This window comes from Anser brachyrhynchus (assembly GCF_964034855.1).
Source record: "Anser brachyrhynchus genome assembly, chromosome: 5".
In the NCBI taxonomy this organism is placed as follows: domain Eukaryota; kingdom Metazoa; phylum Chordata; class Aves; order Anseriformes; family Anatidae; genus Anser; species Anser brachyrhynchus.
The window spans coordinates 65255721-65278996 of NC_137699.1; the positions used below are offsets into that span (position 1 = coordinate 65255721).

The 23276-nt window shown below is 43.0% G+C and overlaps 2 protein-coding genes across 3 annotated transcripts in view; one reads left to right on the plus strand and one right to left on the minus strand.

Annotated features, from left to right (window-relative positions):
* FANCM (FA complementation group M) overlaps positions 1 to 23276 on the minus strand; it is a 74289-nt gene that overhangs the window by 46642 nt on the left and 4371 nt on the right. The window contains exons 1-3 of one of the 2 annotated variants that reach the window (XM_080594120.1): positions 8749 to 9129; positions 2153 to 2284; positions 1240 to 1372 (exon numbers count right to left, since the gene is read on the minus strand). In XM_080594120.1, the coding sequence (XP_080450246.1) occupies positions 1240 to 1372; positions 2153 to 2284; positions 8749 to 8886 (403 nt within the window). In that variant the 5' untranslated portion in view covers positions 8887 to 9129. Of the gene's footprint in view, positions 1 to 1239; positions 1373 to 2152; positions 2285 to 8748; positions 9130 to 23276 lie in introns of those variants that run through there. The other variant, XM_080594121.1, reaches the window with a different exon arrangement.
* LOC308195910 (heme-binding protein 2-like) lies at positions 9758 to 23047 on the plus strand. The gene is made up of 5 exons (XM_080594137.1): positions 9758 to 10126; positions 15871 to 15962; positions 17246 to 17387; positions 18724 to 18907; positions 19321 to 23047. Exons 1-5 carry the CDS (start codon positions 9898 to 9900, stop codon positions 19490 to 19492), a joined length of 819 nt encoding a protein of 272 aa, XP_080450263.1. The 5' UTR covers positions 9758 to 9897; the 3' UTR covers positions 19493 to 23047.

A 23276-nucleotide genomic window follows, 5' to 3' on the forward strand; every position in this document is an offset into this window, starting at 1 on the left:
GTCAGCTTTCAATAGCAGACGTGAATTTAAAGAATCTGAGAAACTAAGGAATACATGAAGGTGCTCAGGTCTAATGAGAGCTCTATACCCTCAGAAATGTAAAAATCTGTGCAAGCAGAAGTAGTAAACTGTAGAAATGCCAGATGCATAAAATTCACAAGAAATTATTAGGACAGGCAAACTATAAATATATATTCTATAGATATTCTATAATATGCAGCATGTACTGTACACTTTTGGTTCTGACACTGGACAAAACAGTGACATTTTAATTAAGCAGAGCTTTTAGGCAAAGTTGTTTTTTAAGCTACCCTCAGTCACACCACAGCCAAGTGACATACATGCAAACCAAAATGAAGCAAGAAACATCAGAGCCACACCACAGTGTATTCTGAACAGCTGAAACATTCCCCTCCCACATCCAGTGTTCAAAAGAAACCTGCAGTTCGACTGACATTGCCAAGTGGAAATTTCTCCCCTCAAAAAGCTGTCAGTACCAAACCAGCTCTACAAGACAGCAATGACAACCCAACAGGTCTAAAAATGACTGGAGAATTACAAAAGCCTCACGATATTCAGTGGCAGAATTAAGAAAAATAAAGTGAGGCCAGAAAAGAAAATATTACTGCATCATTGTATGAGGTCATTACATACCCACATCTGGAACAGTGCACAAAGTTCCCATCATCTCATTCAAGAAAATGAAAAAAGTACAGAAAAAGACAATAACAGTTACAGCTTCCTTAGTGAGAAGAAGTCGCATAGCTGGGATAGAAATTCTAGTGTGATGTATCTAAATTTGTAATAATCTGGCAAAGATGCTTAAATCTCATGCATACATTTACACTATTTTTGCTATAGGGGGGAGCTAAATAATGGAGGAATTGCTTTGCAAGACCAAACAATTGCTTCAGAAGACCAAACAATTTCTTCGATTAACTGCTTAATTGTTTTTCCCTGTCTCTTCTAAGATATTACTGCCACTTACTCTGTGTTCTGTTTGTTCCTTATTTTGTCAAAACTGCTGCCATACAGACACATTTGCTTTCCCAAATACACTCTGTCTGTAACACTGAGTTAACATTATTTCCAATAGGAATGAAGGGAAACCAAGTACCAATTATGTTTGCAATCCACTCATTATATTAACTCTTTTGTGCAAAACTAGCCAGACAGATGAAGAAAATTAAATGAGGAGGAGTGGGGACAAAAGGAAGGATGTTTCTGAAGCCATTTCACCTTTTGTTCCATCCATAATTCCACAAAGGTAGATAAATAATGACCGCAATCCCATTTGCAGCAGCAGCTCATAACCGTGATATAAACTGATACAGAGTGCAAAATCTCCTTCAATTATGCCTTGTTGTATCCCCTGTGAAAACAAAACAGATCATCACTAAGTTAGGGAGATGATAAGCAGCAGGAACCGTGCTGCAACTCTCATGACTAAATCAAGCTTATTGTCTGAGAAACAGAGCCGAAGAAGGAACTGATGCACATCACGTAGTCTGTCTATCAAAATCTTCAGGAAACTGGTTACAGAATTCTTAACCATCAGTGAAGGGAATCTTTTTCCACCTTGCAAGCTACCTCAAAAATACTTATCTTCTAAGATTAGCTCATTACTTTCCATTATAGCAGCATTCAAAGTTTGTCAGCTGACCCATCCCTCAGGATTTGGCAAAGAGAGAGATTTCTGCCACATCTACACAGGTGACAGAATTTAAGTCAGGAAAATTGTCTTGTCTGCTGTGAAGTGCATTTTCCAGTGTCTTCTTTAAGGTACACTGACTTTTTTAAGGCAATATTTAAGTTTAACAAATTTGAACACTCCATGACAAAAAAAACTCCAAGACCCTCTAAGAGAAATAGGTACGCTAATGTAGTTTTGAGGGGAAAGTGTAATTCTGGCCATCGTTAAGTACACTGAAAATTCTCAAAACAATTTCAGTTTGGAAAAGAAGTTCTTCACTTTTTCATTAACTCTCCTTTATCAGCAACAAGAAATGCAGAACAAGTAGGCATATTTTATTCCAAGGCTTAAACAGAATGATACAATGAAAACCTAACTTAACATATATCAAAAAAGTTTGTAAATTATGAAGTATCACTATTTATTCACTACTTTAATAACATGAAATACGACATTTACCATGTTTTGTGAGGAAGGGTTTTTTCTATACTGATCTCTTGCTAGAATTATCTGGTACTTTGTGAGGCTGGGAATATCCCGCCTTGCCAAAACTCCCATCTTAATCAGGCGGCCAGCAAATGTTTCTAGCACCTGTGAACAGAACACAGAATATGTAAGAGATGTCAAGGTCAGAACATTTAGCCCCTTAAAATAACTTTGTTTTTACATATCTTGCACAATGGAACACAAGTTGCTCATTTATTTTACTTGAAATGTAGATTTTTTCAAAACGGGCAGTACTGATTTCTGAATAATTCGTTACTGTACCAGACGATGAGCTGGTGCTCTGCCTCACCATCAGGTTCTCTGCTACCGGCACGGAGCACCAGCTGATTTACAGATTTTTTTTCTCAGAGCAGAGCTATTACAACTTGGTTCCCTATAGATTTGTGCCCCCCATGTTATATACAGACAAACACCGTCCTGCCACCAAGGTAACCCTACATCCATCAAATAACTGAGAAGTGGAAACACACACGGTGCTTTTGTAATGGCCCACGTACTGATGTGGTCGAAGGGAAACCGAGCATGACAGGTAATGAGCTCTCGAGTTCATGCTGCAGCTCACTCGCGTACTGGTAACTGACTTCCATGCCTTCTCAACCTCCAGTACACTTGTAGGCACACGTGTATCTCCGTGATGTCCAAATCAGTGCAGCGAATGACCAGCCAGAGGTTTGAGTCATGCGAGTGGAAGGGGTGGCAGTGGGAGAAGTGAGCAGCGAGCGATGAGCACCACGCGGCCGGGCCCCATCTCCCTCAGCCAGAAGACAATTTGTTTTTGTACGTCACATGTACCTGCTTTCCACAGCGGTGAAACAAGGGAACTGACCTGCACTAATTCATCTTAATCCTGTTTTTCCTCTTTGTTTCTCAGCCTCAGGTGGTCGGGATTTTTTTTTTCACAGACTTAGTTTTGCTTGAGCGCTAACTCTGTAGTAATTGGAGTAATCAGATTTGTTCTACAAAAACGCCTTACAATCTGTTGGCCCACTTGGCGAGCAGTACCAAACCCACCACTACAGCACAATAACAAGCTTCTCCAAAGGCAGCCCTGACTTAGTTTGACAGCAGATAGCTCCCGATAGCTGCTCACATGCATACGGTGCTTCCCGAAGCCTCCAGGCGTTTCGTCCCCAGCCCCGCTGAGCTGCGGCGTAACAAGCCCCTTACCGCGCACCGCTGTTCTTTCAGCCTACTGAAAATCAAGCGCAAGTGAGCCAATAAAAACAGGTCTAAGTTTCAGGCTTCACACAATATGATACATCTTCAGCTTCTGAAGACAAAATGCCCTAGCACGAAAAGAAAAGCAATTTTAAAAATGCAATGCATGTTAAAACACTAAGTAACAACACTGTTTGTGAGAACCTCCTCGTGCAGTCAGTGTGCATGCACTCGTGCTGGGTTTTTAGAGCCTGCTTAGATGCACAAATATTATTAAAGACCACAGTCTGTTCATACCCCATACCCCAGCGGCAGCTTAGTTTAACTCCTTCTCTCTGCTTGCTTTGATTGTTTGTATAGTTTTGTACCGCTTTAGCTTCTTACTCTGTGTACGGTGCCTACATGGCACGAAGCAGTAAATCCAGAGAAAATGGGGTGGGAACGACTGCCACCATCAGTTACGGTTGTCCTAATCCCCAAGAGAGTCAAAAAAAAACGCACAGAGAACTTTGAAAGGGTGAAGGAAAAACCATGAAAGCAACAGCTAAATTGAGAAGCCAATGCACCGGGGAATTTCCATGCTGCGGGCTCCATGCCTGCAGACCTTTCAAAAACAACTCGCTGGAGTCGGCCTGCTAAGCAGATTATAACAGATAAAGGCTGCTGAGAAATAATAGAAATGAAGCCTAAATTCTGCACACTCTGGTGCACCCCGGGTCGCTCTGGGCCTTCAGACGGGGCACCAAGCCTCACTCCGCGTGCCACGTGCAGCCGAGGAGAACGCGGCCCAGGCGGGAGGGAGCAGGCGACGTCGCGAGCGCACAGTGGCAAATATTTGCCATAGTGGCAAAAATATTTGCCACAGTAGCAAAAAGAAAATAGTACAGGGAAAAGAGACATCTTCCTGCTTATTTTTCCCCAGGGTTTCTTGATTTTCATAAGACACCCAGATGAGAGATTCTGCTCATCCTTTCTGAGCTGGTTCATGGGTTACACTCACCATATCCATCTCTAAAGGACTTTTGTACTGAATTGACAAGCTAAGACCAACTGTAAAACTACAGTGTTGTCAAGAATTTCTGAAGGGAAGGGAAGGGAAGGGAAGGGAAGGGAAGGGAAGGGAAGGGAAGGGAAGGGAAGGGAAGGGAAGGGAAGGGAAGGGAAGGGAAGGGAAGGGAAGGGAAGGGAAGGGAAGGGAAGGGAAGGGAAGGGAAGGGAAGGGAAGGGAAGGGAAGGGAAGGGAAGGGAAGGGAAGGGAAGGGAAGGGAAGGGAAGGGAAGGGAAGGGAAGGGAAGGGAAGGGAAGGGAAGGGAAGGGAAGGGAAGGGAAGGGAAGGGAAGGGAAGGGAAGGGAAGGGAAGGGAAGGGAAGGGAAGGGAAAAAAAAATGTTTTTTTCTAAGTATGGTCAAAAGCATACATCAAGCCAAGTCTAAACACACAAGAAACCATCTTCTCTGACTTGATTTAGTCTTAAGAGTTTAAATTCAAAACATTGTCTTTTACCAGATTGTTGTTACTGTTTTTAAATCTGGCCTGTATTTGATGAGCCACTTTACAAGGAGAAAGGCAGAAATGTCCGTGCCAGCTCATAAGAAAACACACTTAAAACAAAAAATGTTTACCCAGCAAGGGATAACTGTGTTTTCGGTTTTAATGGGATACCACTGAAACAGCACTTTTCCCTCCCATCAAATCCTACACAGTGCAGTGATGAGGACACTTGAGGAGCTTAAGATCAAGCTTAAACTATGTCTCGAATAGTGGAAATGGGGTCGGTCTCTGAACTAAAAAATGTTTCTCTATAAAACAAAATTAATGCTTTCATTAAAAAGTAAAGCCCACATAAGTATAAGATCTCAGCACTAGTTCATTATTTCCTACTTTTGTTGCATAACTTTTTTTAATTTCCATTACTTGTATTTTTATGTTTCATCTCTTGACCTAGTTTATAACATGTAAGAAAATTATATTGTCACTGTTTGCTCAGCGTACACCCCTGTCTGATTTAATCACCTTCTGCAAAACAAACCAAGGAAGACTATTATGAAAGACAGCAGGATCCAGTCACCTGGAGCTTGAAAACTAATAGGGAACAGTAAACATAACCTACTTAGAAGGGATACAGAAACAAGCACTACTCAGAGTGATTACATTTATCTTGTCTCCATACCTTTATTTTAATTAAAAAGAAAATACTTTTAATTAAAAAGAAAATACTCCTGGAAAGTCTCCTCAACCTTTCCAAAACATTCACATGTTACATTACCTGTTTAAAAACAGAACTGTAGAACTCATTTAAATGATTTTTTACTAGGACTGATGACTTCTTCTAGCTTGCTAAATGCAGTTTAAAGAGCTGGCAGATTTACTACCAATCTATTAAGGACAGCTGGTAAAGCTGTCCCACTAAACTTGCCAAGAACATAAAGGTTTTTGCTGAACAGGATACCTTCCCCAGCAAATCACATTGCTTTCCGAATCTTATACCTGAAGTTGGCATAAGGCCTCCAGTTTGGGGCTACAGCATGCACTGGGGACCACCACGTGCACTGTAAGTTGAACTGAGAAGGCAAAGAGCTGTTCACTGTTTCAGCTACATCTTGCTAAAAACTGCTATTAATTTGTTTTCTCCTTGCACAGTAAAAAACAAAGACTCTTAGCAAACAATCTTGCCTCATTATTTCACTGCAGATTTGCAAACATTCTTTGCCACATGGGAAAAAATGAATTTCATCGCCTGTGCATAAATAACATTTGCATTGCATTTCTTACAAAGAAGCGAACGGGTGATTTGAGAGAAACCAGACTAAGCAATCTGCATCTTCTCAAAACAAGGACAGAAAAGGTCTACTTGTATTTATTCCCTCACATCTACAGGCATCTCCAAGTGCCAGGAAGTTCTCCACAGCTCTCCAGACTTCGACAGACAGACCTCACGAGTTTTATACAGTCGCGTTGTACCTGAGCAGAGATGCCATTTTGCTTCCTCTCCTTCCCCTGCTTTCCCACCTCGCCCAGCTCCAGCACATTCCATACACAATATGCCACACACCGCTCCCAAACATGCTGTGGTAAACGCAGAATTGATGTGCGAGGCCATGAGACTGCATTGTGTGACGGAGAGTTAACATCACGCCTACGGCTGTGCGGGGACGTTAGCATGGCCCACACCAACACACTGCTTTCATTTAACACACAACCACTGAAACCAGAAGCAGCTCCAGAACACAAATCCAGGCTTTTGTTGTTGCTGTGCACCACACAGACGTCATATTGTTCCCACTCTCTGCTCCAGATTAACAATTTTTCAACACGGAGAGTGACGAAAGGAAGAAGGAAAAGATGAGACTTGTCGCAGGCTCAGACCCTACAGTCCGTAGCTGGAAACCAACTTCAACAAGTGTATTTATCCTAAGTCTTCAGGAAAGTGTTGTGATTGCACTGTCTTGGAGGAGAACAAAATGACTTTGCAGGAAGGCATGAAGGCAAAAAGGGCCTTCTGCAACTTTAGGAAAGAGCAGCCCCAGTGAACGTTAGCTGAAGATCTCGAACAGTCATTGCTTCATTTTAGGAATGAAACTAAAAAGGGCTGTGGTTTAACAACGTGCGTTACCTCAAGAAGTGTAAGCATGGTACCCTAACATTCCCCCAAAATAACTTCCAGGAGGAAGGCCCAGGAACGAACTGTGTTCAGTCTCTGCCTGCCATACCTCATGTTTGAGTGAAAGAGTCCTGAGACTCCACCAGAGCAGAAAGGCCTCGGAGCCCCGCAGAGGCCAGGGAGCCAGTCAGTCCCGCAGCTGCAGCAGCGTCTCCCGAAGCACCAGGGCAGCTCACATGCACCCTTTTTGCTGACTGTAAAGAAACTTTAGGTACACAGAGTACATAAACTCTACGTACAGAGTGAGAACAGGTCATTGTAACATCCGATGAAACCTCTCAAAACAGTACAGAGCATGGAAGGAAAGAAGATAGAGGACAATTACTAGCACATGCACCAAAAAACAAGTGGATTTACGACAGAGAACATGGGTGAGAAAGGCATCAGGAGCCACTACTAGTGCTCAATTTGGGTTATTCTCTCTGTACAGCTTCAGAGTTGCAATTACAGACAAATGAGCTCTAAATGCAAGGGAGAAGAGTGCCATTTTGTGTAAGCTTTGCACTGACATATTCTTATCTTCCCAAAAATGAAAATACAACAATGATGACACAGAGGGGTACAGTGTTTCTAAGAGAATCGTTTAAGTCTCTGAAAATAATACTGATCAACACAGTAATCGTCTTGGCTCCTCTGGGAATTTCCTTGTCAATTTAATATTGATTCATTCAAACACTTTGTGGTCTTGCCATTCTCCAGGAATGTGTTACATATTTAACACATACTATTTTTCCTTGGAAGCTGGTATTATTCACAAAAAAGATACACTATTTTGTTGTCTTTTAATGCCTTGTTATTCTATGACAGCATTTCTCACTTCTTAAAAGTTACAAAAAAGGCCTACAGACTTTACTTGTCAATTAATTTCACTGAGAACATTTTTCCTGTTACTTGAGAATTTATAAAAAGAAATGGCATTTCTATATAAATCTGCAGTTCAACAAGAGTCAATGTCGTCACTTCGCCACGTGACAAAACGAAGCATCTGACTGCAGATGCTTTGTATCCTCAATTTGCAAGGCTGAATATTTGTTTCTTTTTTCTATTCAGAGATATAACCTGCCAGGAAAGCACCAAGAACACAGCACTAACAAAATCATATTCTGCCAAGAGTGACTGCTTATTAGCCAGCAGTTATACACAAACTTAACAAGCTGAGGGAAAAAAACAAATACAAAAAAATCAGCCTTGTTCAACTCCAGGAATAGTCAAGTACTCTAGCAGTGTCTAGACACAGAGCATCATACATTTTCAGTGCTCTATCAAAGGCAGCACTTTTTACGTAAGTACTAAGCATATCACAAAACAAAAACCATGAGCAGTTATCTGTGATGGCTGATCTTTAAAACAGGATCTTAAACTCCTACCAGCCTCTTTCCTACAGCAGCTATTTATTCTCTAAATAATACTTGACCAAAAGAGTTGCAATTGTTAAATCGTTGCAATTGTTAATTCTGTTAAAAAGTGTCAGAATCGTTTCTGCAGGATAGGCAGAGGAGGCCTCTATGCATTGACTCCAGAAGTCAGTTCTTAAGAATAACGTTCCCCAGAAGAAATCACCAAGAGCCAGGATGCCCTCACTTAGCAGTAGTAATCCAACTTCCCAAATTATGTGGAAAGTTCTTTACCCAAACAACTGCAGTCAGTGTTTGCACTGTACTTAAGTCTCATCTGAGACATTACCTGTGATGTGATCAATTCATACCGTGACTTTTTTCACGATACCTACCCACAGCCATGTAGCTGCCCCACGAAGGAAGTTCAGTAGCATCTTTGTGAGGGAATTCTGATAACGGCCATAAAATGCAGTCCACTTCAGCAGGTTCTCAACGAGGCTTGCACTTCTGCATACTAGGTAGTTGACCATGAAATCAAATCATCAAGCACACAATCAAAATACTTAAGCAAGCATCATCTCCAAGCATTTGTCAAGGATGTAGGTGAATTTCAGACCAGCAAGGAGTCTGTGATGCCAATATGCTGCCTACGAATAAGAGGCCAAACAACCTCACAGGGGAACCATCTGCCTCATTTACTTACTCACTTTACTTAACCTAAGGCAATTAATAGTTTGTTGGCACACCAAGACGAGCCCCTGGGATTAGAAAAGTGAGCCTGGGAGACACTTACTGGTCAGACACGGCGGTGTGTGTGTGAGGAATCAGGTGCCACATCACAGTCAGCACTTACATCCCTAATCCTTGTTTTCCTCCTCTTGCAGGCATCTCAGCGGTGTATAGGTGCAATCTATTTTCCTACTGAAAATTCTGAATCCTGGAGGCTTTCCTCTGCTGCCTGAGAAAAATGGACCACCACGCTTATTTCTCTTAAAGACAACTAGAAACAGAGCCGCATGCTCCGGGGGGACCCCAGATTCAGTCAGATCCTGCCCCACGACAGCCTTCCACAAACAGGGCTGCTCACATCCCCCTTCTCCCAAAGGCTTTCCTCAGCAATGCCAAAATTACACAGCTGCCAACTTCCAAAGCTGGGCCTTCGAGAACAAAATGACCCACAGGGTTTGCACGCCCGGCTGGAGTCTGTTCCGAGAGACCTTGCGGCCGGTCCTGAGCGAAGTGAAAGATCTGCCTTTCGGGCATGGCTTACGAGATAAAGTCACAATAAGGAAGGACCGACAGGAGATGAAGAGCAGCGGGGAGGAAAAAAAAAAAAAGAAAAAAGAAAAAAAGCCACCGCTCAGAGCCCAAGTGGCTCCCCACACACACCTGGAGCCCGCCCCCGCCCCGCCCCGCCCCGCCCAGCCCTCATAAAGCGCCGCGCCGGCGGCAGCGCCCGCAGCCCGGCTCGGCTCGGCTCGGCCCGGTTCTGCACGGCGCGGCCGGGCCCAGCACAGCCCGGTTCTGCTCGGCTCGGCACGATGGAGACGGGCGGGTGCCGGATGAGCGGCGCGGAGCCGGGCGGCCCGGCCGTGATCACGCTGGAGGAGCTGGACGGCATGGCGGAGGAGAGCCCCGACTCGGCGTACCACAGCAACGGCAGCAGCCTGGAGGAGGAGGCGGCCGAGCGGATGGAGGACGAGGAGCAGGAGCGGCTGCTCAGCTACTGGCAGAGCGTGGGCAGGGGGCACCAGGTGGACGTGCCCCGCGGTAAGAGCCGGCCGGGGGGGGGGGGTAAAGGGGTGGCTCTGAACCCCCCCCTGCGGCCATCCCACAGATAGGGGCGGTTTGGGGCTTTATGCTGGAAGTGGAAGGTTGCAGGGAGTAAACAAATAACGGGATTGACCTTGCCTTTTGACAGTAAGCCTCCCCGGCTTATCTTATTAAGAAGTGGCTTATTTTCAATTTGGAGAAGGACGGGAGAATCCAAAAGGCTGTAGCAGGTCCTGTTGCTCGCAGCAAGCAGCGCAGGGTAAGGGCAGGCTCACCGCAGTCAGGACCGCGACGCCTCAGTGCTGCCCGTGTTCTGAGCGGCACAGATGCTGAGGAGCTCTGCCTCTCCTAAATCCTCCGCACAGAGGATGGAAAGCACAAAAGCCTTGCACAGACTGCCTCAGGCACTGTCTAAATGAATTCCCTGATCCTTAAACTCCTCCTAGATTCCAACACAGCAGAAAGGCAACAGCCTCACTTTCTGCCTCCTTTTCAAGCCACGTCTGGAAGTCCCACTTTATCCTTCTAATGCCTTCACAAGGAAGACCAATGACCCTTTGGGTACTAAGAGGAGGCCCAGCAAGCTCAGTCTGAACAGCGTTCACTGGCTAGCCTCCATGGGGGTGTCTGAATGTGCAGCACCAGACACAGTCCTGCCGCTCCAACACTTGCTCCTGGTCACAGCATCAAGTCTGGCAGCCTCCTGCCCTGCAGGGGCACAAAGAAAGGGAGTGGGTGACAAGAGAGGGTCCCTGTCTAAGGCATTAATCAAGGCCTGAACACCCAGATGTGAAATGCTCCCTTATGAGGAGCTCTGTATAGAAGGAACAAGATTCCTTCCTACAAAATGATGTAGAAGTGTCAATGCCTTCTTTCACTAAGATCTATTATGCAGGAGATCAGGTTTGGCAAATCTGTCAAAAGTAGTGTTTTACCACATTGTGGTTGCAATATAATAAAAGGCTTCCTTTGTAGTGTTAGAGTAGGTGTTACAAAAATCAAAATGCAAGACTTCCCTCAGTGAAGTCAAGATATGTCAAGAGAGGATTGCACCTCAACTAGAAGTAAGAGCTCATCAGCTCTGTATCTATTTACGATCTATTTACAGTGTAGGTTAACCTAATATACATGTGTTAGTAATCAGTCAGCCTCGGACATCCACAGAGGAAATGCAGATGACATCCTGGGAGGAGAATTCCTTCGTTTCACCAGGGAGCACGCAGGATCTCATGACCAGTGTGCCCCATCCAAGCAGCTGCTGGCACTGGAGCCCTGCTGCAGGAAAGCACAAGAGCTTTACTTGGCTGTTTGCTGCCACAGTGCTAGCTGTGGACACAGAGCGTTTGAGATCCCAACAACAGCTTGCGTATTTCCTATAGTCTAGTGGAAAAGTCTGTGAAGTCAGGGCAATGCCCCGCTATGACAATAGTTCTGGGCTGCCACAAGCTTTGACACCTGTCTTGCTCTATGGGGACAATATGCCTCTCAAAAAGATACCTTGCTAGTAGGTTTTGTTAGTACCTTTCAAGAGTAACAGGAGCACTACGAGTCTTCTAAAAACAACAGATTTAGTGAGATTCGAACACTTCTATGACTGGCATAGCGATTTATCACAATTAACAAGACTGTAATCCTGTAAGCTGACTGTCTGGCCAGCAGCAAACCTTGCAACCAAAAGGTAAACAAAAACTGAAAGTATAGGATGGTATAATCTAACCTTCTTGGCTTGAGAACTCCATGTTACCTACCTACACTCAGCAGAAGTCATACTTCAGTAGTTACTTTAAATTTCTCATTAATAACTTCAATACAAGATTAACAAGCAAGCTTGGGAAGGTTGCTACTCATCAAAACCATCCACTTGCTAAAGCATAGTTTCCAAAAGGTGCCCAGTGTACAAAGCAGCACGCTCTGAGGTCAAGTACCTTGGACCCACACCAAAATCTAGGTCTTGAATTGCACGTGACTTTGCCATTGGTTCAAATATGCTTCCCTTGCTGAGGTTACAGCACGTAAGGGGTAGCATGGCTCTGTTGGTACAGAGGCTGCAGGATGGTTAGAGCCAGGACAGGACTGTGCTGTGGCTGGGCTGTCCCGGCCACGCAGCCTCCCCCACCTCATGCATAGCCTCACAAGCCTGCTTGTGAGCAGCTCCAAGGTGCGTGGCACGGGTCTCGTGCTTCTTTTCAGCGTGAAGACTGGTTCCTTGCGGTACAAAGGCTGCCTCCTAAACTCAGAAGCCTGGTGCGCATGCACGCGGTTTGAGGGCACAGCTGACGAGTTCATCCCACTTCAGTGACACAGCAGGTCTGATCAGACACAAATTAAGTTGTGCAACACTTCAAATACTGTTCAGTCTTTCTGCTATGTACAAGTCTTGTCAAGCGTGCATTATCTATGTAGATTTATTTGTAAAGATTTGCCTCTTTCATAATACCTACTCATAGGCAGGTATACAAATATTTCAAAACTGAAATTTACAATTAGTAGTTTTTAAAATTTAATTAAAGTAAGCCTTTACCTAGATATACTGCTACAACTCATTATCATCTTGCCTCATTTTTTCACACCAGTATTTAAGTTTGCGAGTTTGGACTGACAGAGGGTATGTACATCAAGCAACTCACTTGCTTTGAGCTGTATAATCTAAATATTGTGCAGGCTAAAACATTTATTATCCATGGTATACTGCCATGCCTGACAGGCAGAGATTCATGCACTGAAGAATAAAATTCCAGAACTCTCCTTTGCATTAACACGGGAAAAAAATATCTGACCACATTTATCAGCAAAGGGATCAAAATAGAGCTAACATTTCTAGAGCCTTAAAATGTTTCCAAATTCCTCGGTACTCTGGAAGTTCAGTGCTGGAAATCTCATCTACTGTTTTTCTCCTAGCATCCGAAGAGATCAATTGTAAATGTCATTACTTATATTTTAAATTTATTTCCCAGTGACATTTAAAAAAAAAGCTTAAAATTAACTGAAGTGTATCTTTCTACCCTTTATTAAAAGGATCTTTACTATTCCAAATAGTCTTAAAGCTAAACCCCCTGCACTGGATGCCAGGAGATGTAGGTTTGATTCCCAGCTCAGCTACAGATTTACGAGTGACCTAGGCTAAGTTAATTCTCCTGCATCTTAATTCTCTCCTCTCAAAGATGAATAATACTGTTCCCTCCCTCCCCCCATCATCCTGTCTTTTCTGCTTAAGACTTTGAGGCGCTTGAAACACAGAAGAGAAGGGATCTTATTTCAGCTGAAATATACAGTCCTTTGGAACATGTCTGATACACAGCATGAAGTGGCATGGCAGAAATTCACAAACGTTTTCAAACACTGTACAGAAAAATCAAGTTTCTAAACCTCCATCACAGTGCACAAATGCTTGCATTACTTCAAGTTTGACATGCAAAGGACCAGCTATTTTGGAAGAGAGGTTCTCTATTGCTAGGACTAGCCTTATAACCAGAGTTTCTAAGCCTTTCTGCTAGGAGCCAACTTCTAGGCGGGCTTTTTGTATGAACTACAGTTAGAGCAGTTGTTGAGGCAACCGTAGTTGCATCTACACCTAATCCAACTGTATTTAAACTAGAAAAGCATGGGAGAACAGGAGTACAAGAATATGCTAGTACTGAATAGGCAAGTATAATACACTTGCTCCTTCTATCCCCTTGAGCTTGGCTGGGAAGCGTGATGATTGCTGCAGACTGGGCCGTTACTTATGTCTGCATCTGGAAATCAGGAATAGGTTCACTATAGAATCTCTTACAAAACGTGAGAATCATTCAAAGAGCTGCAGCACGTTTCAGTTGCATTTCTGTACTGAGCATGCTTAGAGCTCTTCAACACTATCTCGTATTAACGCTCCCTTCACATCATCTGCTGCCATAACGCCAGAGCTCAGATCAGAAGCAATGGCATTAGACCGTACTTTGGGTCCTTCTTGGTCCAAAGGGCAAGAAGAAAAGGGCGAACATGAAGAGCATGCAAAACACAGTGTCCCTGTTAGTCAAATATACTTGGTATGTTCTGTTTAACCTTTACTAGTGCTTTATGGTAAGGACTCATTTGAGAACATTGAACCCCTGTGTTTCTTTCAGTCAGGTGTAATGTCATCTGATAGAAAGAACACAAATTATGAAGCTAGCTTTACTCTACTCCCACCTTGTGAAGTTGTTTCATTTTTGCAAGATTGTTCGGTCAACAGTATTCTGCCCCTTCCAAACTTAAACAAACTTTCATCTAATGTGCCTGGCATCCAATCAGAGACAGCCCATACGGATAAAAATTCTGCACCAGAAAGAAATAGTGTCAAGATAACACACAAAAAAGATCTTTTCTATTTGCTTTGTTAAAATCACATCCCCTCAAGATACATTTTTTCACTGAAGTACGCATTGAGGAATTGTTTACTCACCTTATACTTCTTTAACTTAATAGGACACTCTTCTTCCCCCTCATTTATAGTTTCAGCATTTTTAATGGAAGTATAAACATCTACTTACACTAATACACAACTACATGATAATTTAGGGTGTAAGGAGCCTCTGGAGCTCTGCAGTCTAACTCCTTGTTAAAAGCAGAGCTAGTTTCCAAGTTAGGCTTCTACCTGTCAGCTTTGAAGTCGCTCGGGGCCTCATCAAGCTGACACTTTCCCAAGGACAGAGGCCCCTCAACATCTTGGGCCCCTGTCCTGGTGTTTGATCACTGGCACTTGAAATACATCATCAGAATTTTCCACGGCAATTCAGGTCGCAACTCGGTCCATTTCACATGGCAACTTGGTCTCTCTCTCTCTCTCCATATGTATATATACACACACACGCTTCTGTGAGGTGGTGGAGAGCACACCTCCGCCTCCCCCTCTCCGTCCGGAGCCCATCGGGTTCCCTCAGCACCCTTCCCTGCCGCGTTCTCCCCTCATCATCTCGGAGGCCCTCTGCTGAATTACCTCAAGTTCCTCACTGTCATTCCTCTACCACGAAGCCCCAGACCAGGCCCCACGGGTGAAAGGCAGCCCCAGGAGCCACCTCCCTCACCCTGCTGCCCGCTCCTTGGCCAGCACCCCCGGGGCCTTTGCTGAGAAGTCTCCTTCCGACAGTACAAACGAGAGGTAACGGTCTCTTCTTAATGAAATCAGTTGTTTGCCTTCTATTTTTAAAGTTGTTCTGCCCTGTGAAGTCTTACTAGAAGGGCTCGCATTTAAAAAGAAAAGGCATCGCTGGGTAAATGTAAAGACGCAGAGCTTCAGTGTGCACACAGGGGCCGGAGCATCCACGAGCAGCACTGCAACGTGCGTAGCACCAAAGGCTGGGGCTAACTATCAGACGAAATGTCTTTTGGAAGTGACAGCTTCCACGGCAGTACTTCCTTGAACCTGTGAGCAAGAGCAGCCGACGCAATTTACTTCTTCATGTGGATACACATGAATCCGGCGTTGGAAGGGATGCCAGAACTGGCAGTACTCCTGCACAGAGCCGCACAAGTGGGCATCGACAAAAGCCCTTTCAAGAGACGCACGTATAATTGGAATATAGAGGGGGTGGGAGAGCAAGACCTGTTCTGAACAGTACAGAGACCAAAGCCAGTCAGCCATGCCTGCTAATATTGAAAAGCAAACTAAACTTGTTAAAAGCACACAGTCCACAGAAGTTTAACTAAGAGAAAGCAGAATGAAACATTTCATTCCTGTTTCTACAGCTTCACAGCTAACTTGGAAATGCGTTATTTTATTGTAGACATGGCAGAGCCAATTCAGCAGCTGACTAGAAATAACAGTCCCCAGGAGAGACAGACCATCCCGTTTACTCTGATCCAGCGCAAAGAAAAGGTACCGATGTCCTTCCCTTTTCAGCTTCTAACGGTGTTTTCAGTATTCATACCTAGATTTCAAAGCTGTGTTCCTTTATAAAAGTAATTCATCCACTTATAGTACTAAAAATCCTAAGTGGATATACCCCTTATAGCTGGATAACTGCATTTCTTTTTTAACATCTCACTGTTTTTTTCATGTATCTGTGAAGTTTTCTGTTTTTGTAAGCTAGAAACTAGCAGGAATGTCAGAAGACAGTCAAGAATGGCAGTCTTGGTGACATTTTTGAATTAATTTAACAAAACCCCCTCATATTTTGACATTTGAAATAAAGCCCCATTTTCTTCATCTAAACCAATGCACTTTTTTTTTTTTTTTTTTACAATCGCGTTCATTCAACCTTAGGAAAGAGTACTTGGAGGAGATTATTATCTGAATTTAAAACCAAAGTTGTAGCTTTGTATCATGGGTCATTACAAAGAGAACATCAATTTGCAAATCCATCTCATAGAAACCATCTTATCCTCTAATAAAACCTTCAATGTCCAGCAATTTTTTTACAGTTCAGGAAGTTTGCACACAGGTATCTAACCTTAAATAAATGACAAAGAAATCTTTACTAACCACGTCGGAAGATTTCCATCCCATTTGTTTTAAACAGATCCATATAATTCAGGTTTATAAATATCACTATTTGATTGAATGTATTTCATCTGAACAGTTTGGGACTCCTAACTATTATTGTTGTAATTAAATGCTCAAAAGCAGTTTCTCTGTAGTGTTGTAGTAACTAAATATTTAATATTGCAAGGTCAAAAGTTATCAGTTCCTTATTTTGAAGGAGAACTACCTGTAGGTCTGCTGAAACAGATTTTGGTCCAAGATCATTAGTATATTCCTCCTGGGTTTATGTGAGAAAGGACTGACGTTTACATGTTCCTTTCAAAATCATTTCACTGACAGTCAAAAAAAGATGCAGTTTTTATTTTATTCATGTAAGATGCATTCATTGCATTGGTTTTGTTTATCTACTTCTTATATGCCAACTTGGACCTTGAAACAAATTGCATGTGAACTATGTAGCAAACAAAACACTTAAGGTATAGCTGACGCTGAGAGTTAAAACAACTTCTCGTGCTTGCTATTCTCCTGTTCATAAAGAAATCAACTTCTGTAGGTGCATGTTCTAATCAAAGTACTGAATATTGTATGACTTTTGTTTGCTTGTGGTATTTGTTTTTTTTTCTTTTTTTTTTTTATTTAACTTAAAACACAGAATTATTATCTGATTGTGTTTGCAGCTTGGAGACCTGCTTTATGAAAAACGTCAGTATGGAAAAGCCAAGTGGGCTTGTATAAAAATGAAAGAAAAACAGTATGAACAGAGCATTTGTCTTGGATTCATGAAGCTTATGAGGTACATTTGTGAGCAGAATTCCTCAGGTAATTAGTACCACAATTCTTCATTACAGTGAAAACATTACATTTATGCACTAGCCCCTCCTAATTAGGAGGATACTTTTATTAGTTGTTTCTGTCTGTATCACCATCTTCCTGTAATATGGCCTTTCCAGTATAATGTAAACTAAATGCTGTTCCCTCTACATACGTGCTAGAAGGGAACGTCTGAAGGTACATGATCACTGAACTGACTTCCAGGGGCATCCTGGCCACTGCAACTGCTTGGAAACTGGCTCTGGCTATTTTTCTAGACTGTCGGCTATGAATAAGTCTTTTGCTACAGCACTCAGTGGTGTAGTTGTCACAGAAGTGCCTCAGTCACTTATTCACAGTTTAACACCGAGAGCCCGTAGTATTACACTTGCCTCACGTTAGCTCATGGTACTCAACTTGTGCGTGTCTGAATGGACACCAAAAATTGGTGTGGTTGAAGAGTATTTTCCACAAACATAATCCCATTTTAACTCAAAAACACTAAAAGGATAGCAAATCCACCATGTCCTTGATAGCTTTTCATTTTTACCATTCTCCAGATGATTAAGAAGTACTTATAATAGCCAATGTTTTGTTCTGTAATACCACATGCTGTAATCAAGCCAAGACTTAATTTCCTTTCCAAGAAACTAAAAACATTCTCTTAAAAGTTTTCCCTTAATCAGGTGTTCCCCCCCACCCCCAAATTCTGTTAACATTTTAAATATTGTTTAAAAGTTATTTTGGCTGCAGAACAGCAGTTTTGTTTTCAAACCATATACAGAAGCAGATTTCTCACTCCTAATAATCACTGCTATCTGCACAGTAAAAACCACAAGCTTTATTTACTGCACAAATAAAGCAACATGTTTGTTAACAGTAAATCCTAAATGAATTCACAATGCAGCCCCCTTGTCTTGCTTACATTCTTTGCTCCCAAATATTTAAAATGTGAGACAAGGGCAGTTCACAAAAACACAACCCTCTTAAGGTGGAGGTAAGAAGTTACGTCAAACCATTCGCCATACGTAGAGACAGGAGAGCTTGACAACTACCACATTTTAGACACACATGCAAACATATTTGCACACAGAGGTTTTATATATGTATGTATGTATACACGTACACGCAGACAGATACATACAAATTACAAGGCACAATAAAATGTTGCTTCCTACTTGGAATACAGAAATCCATTTTCTGAAGTATGCTGAATTCCTTCTAATAATGACAAATCTTTCTTCTCAGTGGTACTCACTTTATATAATTCAGTATGAGTTCAGAAATCAAGTATGGTATGAAGACCTCCTTTTGCACTTTCTAAAAGTCACGTTTGTCTCCTCAGGGCTGTACCTGGGGATAACAATACCCATTGTGACCATAGTACACACGAATGAATCTCAGTCGGAGATGACGCAGTCGGTGACGGTAGCGTACTACCTGCCCGAAGTGCTGCAGGACCAGCCACCTCATCCCTTTGACTCTGACATAATCATTGAAGAATGGCCGTCTACTATTGTTTATAGTAGGTAAGAAACATTTTCATTCTTTTCTAGTAAAAACGTAAAAAGAAGCAGTTTTCAGCGTAGGCATGATGCATATATTAAACCAACCTCTAAAACCTAACAAACTCAAAACCTGATTTTCAGTACCTGTTGAAAGCTGCCTGCTTTATGAAACTAGGGTATTCAGAAAATAATGCACATGTAAATATAAGATACAACAGCATCTCAAAACACACTATATTCTGTATCGCTGGCAACAAACTATCTAACACGTCACTGAAAATGCTGACTTAAGAACAAACTGTTACCTGTTTGAGACCAACCACGGTCAGGTAGCGCCATTTGTGAATCATGACTGAGCTTAGAACAGAAGGCACACCTAGGCTTGGGAAAAACTGGATTTTAAAAAGAACTTGATATGAAGTTGATTGTTACAGGAGCTTCAGAGGAATCACCAATGAAGACTCTATCATGAGAGAAATAAACCTGTTGGCGGAAATTCTGGAGAGCCCAGAGTTATGTTTGCAGGATACGTTCATCATTGCAGGATATACAAACCCAGCTGCTGCTAATCGACACAATGAGATCTGGTTCCTCCAGAGACCGTAGCCGCCCGTTTCTGATGCTTGTCTGTTACAAGAATCAGCTCTGATTTACTGGCAGAATTTTACATGTGAATTGTGTGAGACTAGATGTCAAACCCCTGAGGAAATACAAAAACGTGGCTTTTAGCCAGCTTAGCGAGGCAATCACTCCAACTTAATAAGCAAACAGAGCTAACATGTGAAACCAGTTCTAAATAATTCTTGCGGAGATTTTAGCACTATAAAAATGAGAAAGATTAGTTCACCTTATCTTCCCCCTTTCCCCCCAAGATAAGGGACGCAGAGCCCTCTCCCCTCACCCACTTATTAGCATCTCTGATCTGCTGGGGCTTGGGACTGTCCTAATGGAGCTCCTGCAGCCCCTGTCCTGGCTTGCTCTGGGCACCTAGGGCTGCACCAGCTACAAAAAGGCACTGCTGGGGCTTTCGATGGGACACGCATTAAAACCAATTCACACGTGCAGACTGTGCTTCAGAAAAAAGAATGTTCAGGTCTTTATTTCTGAAGAGAATTACCAGATTTAGACCACTGGGATTAAACCAAGGATCAAGACGAGGCCAATACTGACCGGTTTTGTTCTTATCTCTGGTGGAGCAGAGATTCCCAATGCTTAATGCATTACCTCACCAAGCACTCAACCAAAGTACTTTAGACCTTGAGAAGAGACCAAGGCAGCAGGACAGTGCTTAGGCTCACTGACCTTTTGGTAGAAGAGTTACAGCTCACCTTAATCACCCACTCGCAGTAATCCCACGACTAAATGTGTCAGTCCCAAATAGAAAGCGGTTAATTTCAGCTCCAGCTTTCTGAACACTTATCTTAAATCTTTACTTCAACAGCAGTGTTTTTAACATTCAGCAATCTGTTCACTACTTTTTACATTCTTACAGCAGTGCTACACTGCCGAAGTTAGAAATGCTACCAGTATTTCACGAAGCACAGAACCACACAAACTAAACATACAGCCCCTGACGCTCACCTGGCCCGGCCCTCTGCCGGAAGGGCCAGCGCCGATGGGGCTGCTCAGGGCCTCGTGCAGCCCAGCATACAGCACCTCCTGGGACGAGGATCCCCCAGCCCCTCTGGGCCCTGTTCCAGTATTTGACCACCCTCACTGTGAGAATTTCTCTTCCTAATTCCTAACTTCCCGTGCTGCAGCTTGTTTCTTTGCCTCTACCCACGTGGTGATTCTCGGGGCAGCCTGCCCACGCAGCGCGCTAGGATTCGAAGCCCAGCCCGCGCAGCTCTGACGCCCCGGCTCTGAGCAGCACGCAGGCTTTGCTACGTACCACAGTTAGGGAGCACCCAACGCACTTTAGAGTCGAGTTAGCCAACAGGTTTGCCCTCAGAAATCCCTTCCATGTCTCCCCTTAGAGATACGATAGTAGAGTTTAATCTTAATCTCAGTAAATGACTTTTTGTATAAAATTTAATGGAGTATATCCCCAGAGTCATGTATCAACTACAATGTTCAGGCTTTAAGTTGAGCTTTTGTGTTCTCCAGTTGCAACACACAACAACCAGAGCCGCTGTCTGGGCGCTTACGGTAGCGTTAATTGGCAAACAGAGGGCATTTATGCAGTGCTGCTGAATAAACGTACAGGCCCCAAGACCTTTAAGCCTCCTGTTTCCGCAGGGCTCTGTGCACAGCACTGACTTTTCGTTAACCCAGGACCGTGCAGCAGGGTCCTGGGGGGCGGCTGGGAGCTGCTGATCGCCCTTCAGCGTGACCATGGTGCCCTCCGGTGGCTGCTGCCTGCAGAGACGGGGGAGATGCAAGTGGGGGAAATATGTATAGAGAGAAAAGCCTTACTTTGAACCGACAGTGCTGGGGGACCTCACCCCCTTCTCAATCTCTGGTTTCCCCAGCTATTCGGACAGCCTGCCCCAGCACAGCCAGGTGTATTGCCACAAACAGACTGTGCTTAGAGGGAGAGGGAGGGCGGGGGCAGTTGGAGGGGCAAAACCTCAAAAAAGCCGTGGGTTTGGGGTCCTCCTCGTTCCAGCCAGAGAGCTACCGAGCCCGGAGTGTGCCCCGAGCTGCCAGGTGACAGTACGAGTTCTTGTGCCAGGGGCCGCCCCAGCTGGGGGCACTGTCTGATGAGCCAGGTTAAATGCACGTCCAAGCATCTCTTACCCAACAGGACGAGGTGGTGAAGATGCCTCTCGTATCTTTTACTGCTCTCAGCTTGTTCAAGGTACAGGATCACAACCAGGGGGTAAAAATCCGACTTGCTTTTCAATATGTGGAATTGTGTCCTGTTTCAGTACCCCTAATGTTAGGGACCAGCTAGAGTAGGCATTTTAGCTTTGCCTTTTATTGTTAACATCTTGCATTGTTGGAACTGCCAGCCAGTATTAAAGTGGAAGATAAAAAAATAATGGAAAATAAGAAAAACTTTTCTAAAGCCGACTTGCATTGAAGGTCCAGAGAAGCATTAATGACAGGTTTTGTTTTGCCCACTCCTCCCTTCCCCCCTCCCCCCCAATTTTTATATAGGGGCAAATAAAAACAGATTCTCAACTCTCACAAGATTTTATATCAAATGAAAGAGGCTTCTGCAATTTGATTGCTTTTGCTGGTTATAGAAATTATTTTAGTACAAATGTAAAACATCTACTGGAAGCAGTTCAATTCTCTCACCAGAAAGTATCAGTTTTTAAATGTAAAATTATGTACAAAGTCTATTGAAAAAGTGTTTGCTATATGGCATGTCTCTTTCCATAGAGAATCTTCACCTAAATACTTCTGCAGCTCAGTTACTTGTGGGTTTGTAATAGAAACACGCTTGTTACTAAAGCATAAACCCAAGGTATTTCTCGGAATGTGCTGATACCCTAACCACAGCAAGCGCTCAGTGTTGTTTTATGTGAAACTGTGAATTCCAGATAGTGCTTATTTTGGCTTATGTTAGGCTGCTTCTGCTGCTGAGAAAGAACCAATTAATCTGATGTTTGAGGATACACTTTATGGCTGTGGAACACGACCAGCTTCTGCAAACAGCCCTCACCAAGTACTGCGTTTTGTCATTGACACAATAAAGTTTGCCTAATAGTTACGCCCATGAATGCCAAGGAAATGTTACAGTTACTAAAAGAGATCATTTTAGAAAGTTTGAAAACCTGATGTCAAACATAATTACCTAACTCCTGTTATTGGAGTAGGTATTTTATTACCCACCTGTGGCTCTGCTTTGTAAGCCATTAATTAAAGGATTTCCATTTTTAATTTGAAGTATTTGATTTCTACTATTCAAAAGAGATAATAAAACAGAACTCAAACATACTTTGAAAGATTAAATGCTATAGCCTTAACAGATAAACATTGTCTTGCATACCATGTATTTTTCAAACAAGCATTAGTGCCTAAAAAGTTTATTCCAGCTATTGTGATACTCAGGTCCTTGCTTATTGTATGTATGCAAATATAAGCATAAATATAATTTTTCTGGCATTGCTGAGTTGTGCAGCTTTACACTGCCCTTTATTTTCACTTATATGTTGTCTTGTTTACTGTTGCTGTTTGTCAAAATTAAAGATAATGACTTTATTGTGCAAAGAGTATACTTGGGTTTCACTTTTTGTATCATATAAAAAATTATTTCTATTTGTTAACATTTACTTCAGAATTCTGTGTTTCGTGATCTCTTTATTTCTATTTTTCCTCTGAATGGAAACAACATTAGTCCGAAGGTACTGTTCTGATTTTACAGAAGACATTTAAGCCCTGAATTTGCCTCGGTTGCTGTAAGACCCAAAAGACTTAAATAACCCTCACAAAACATACA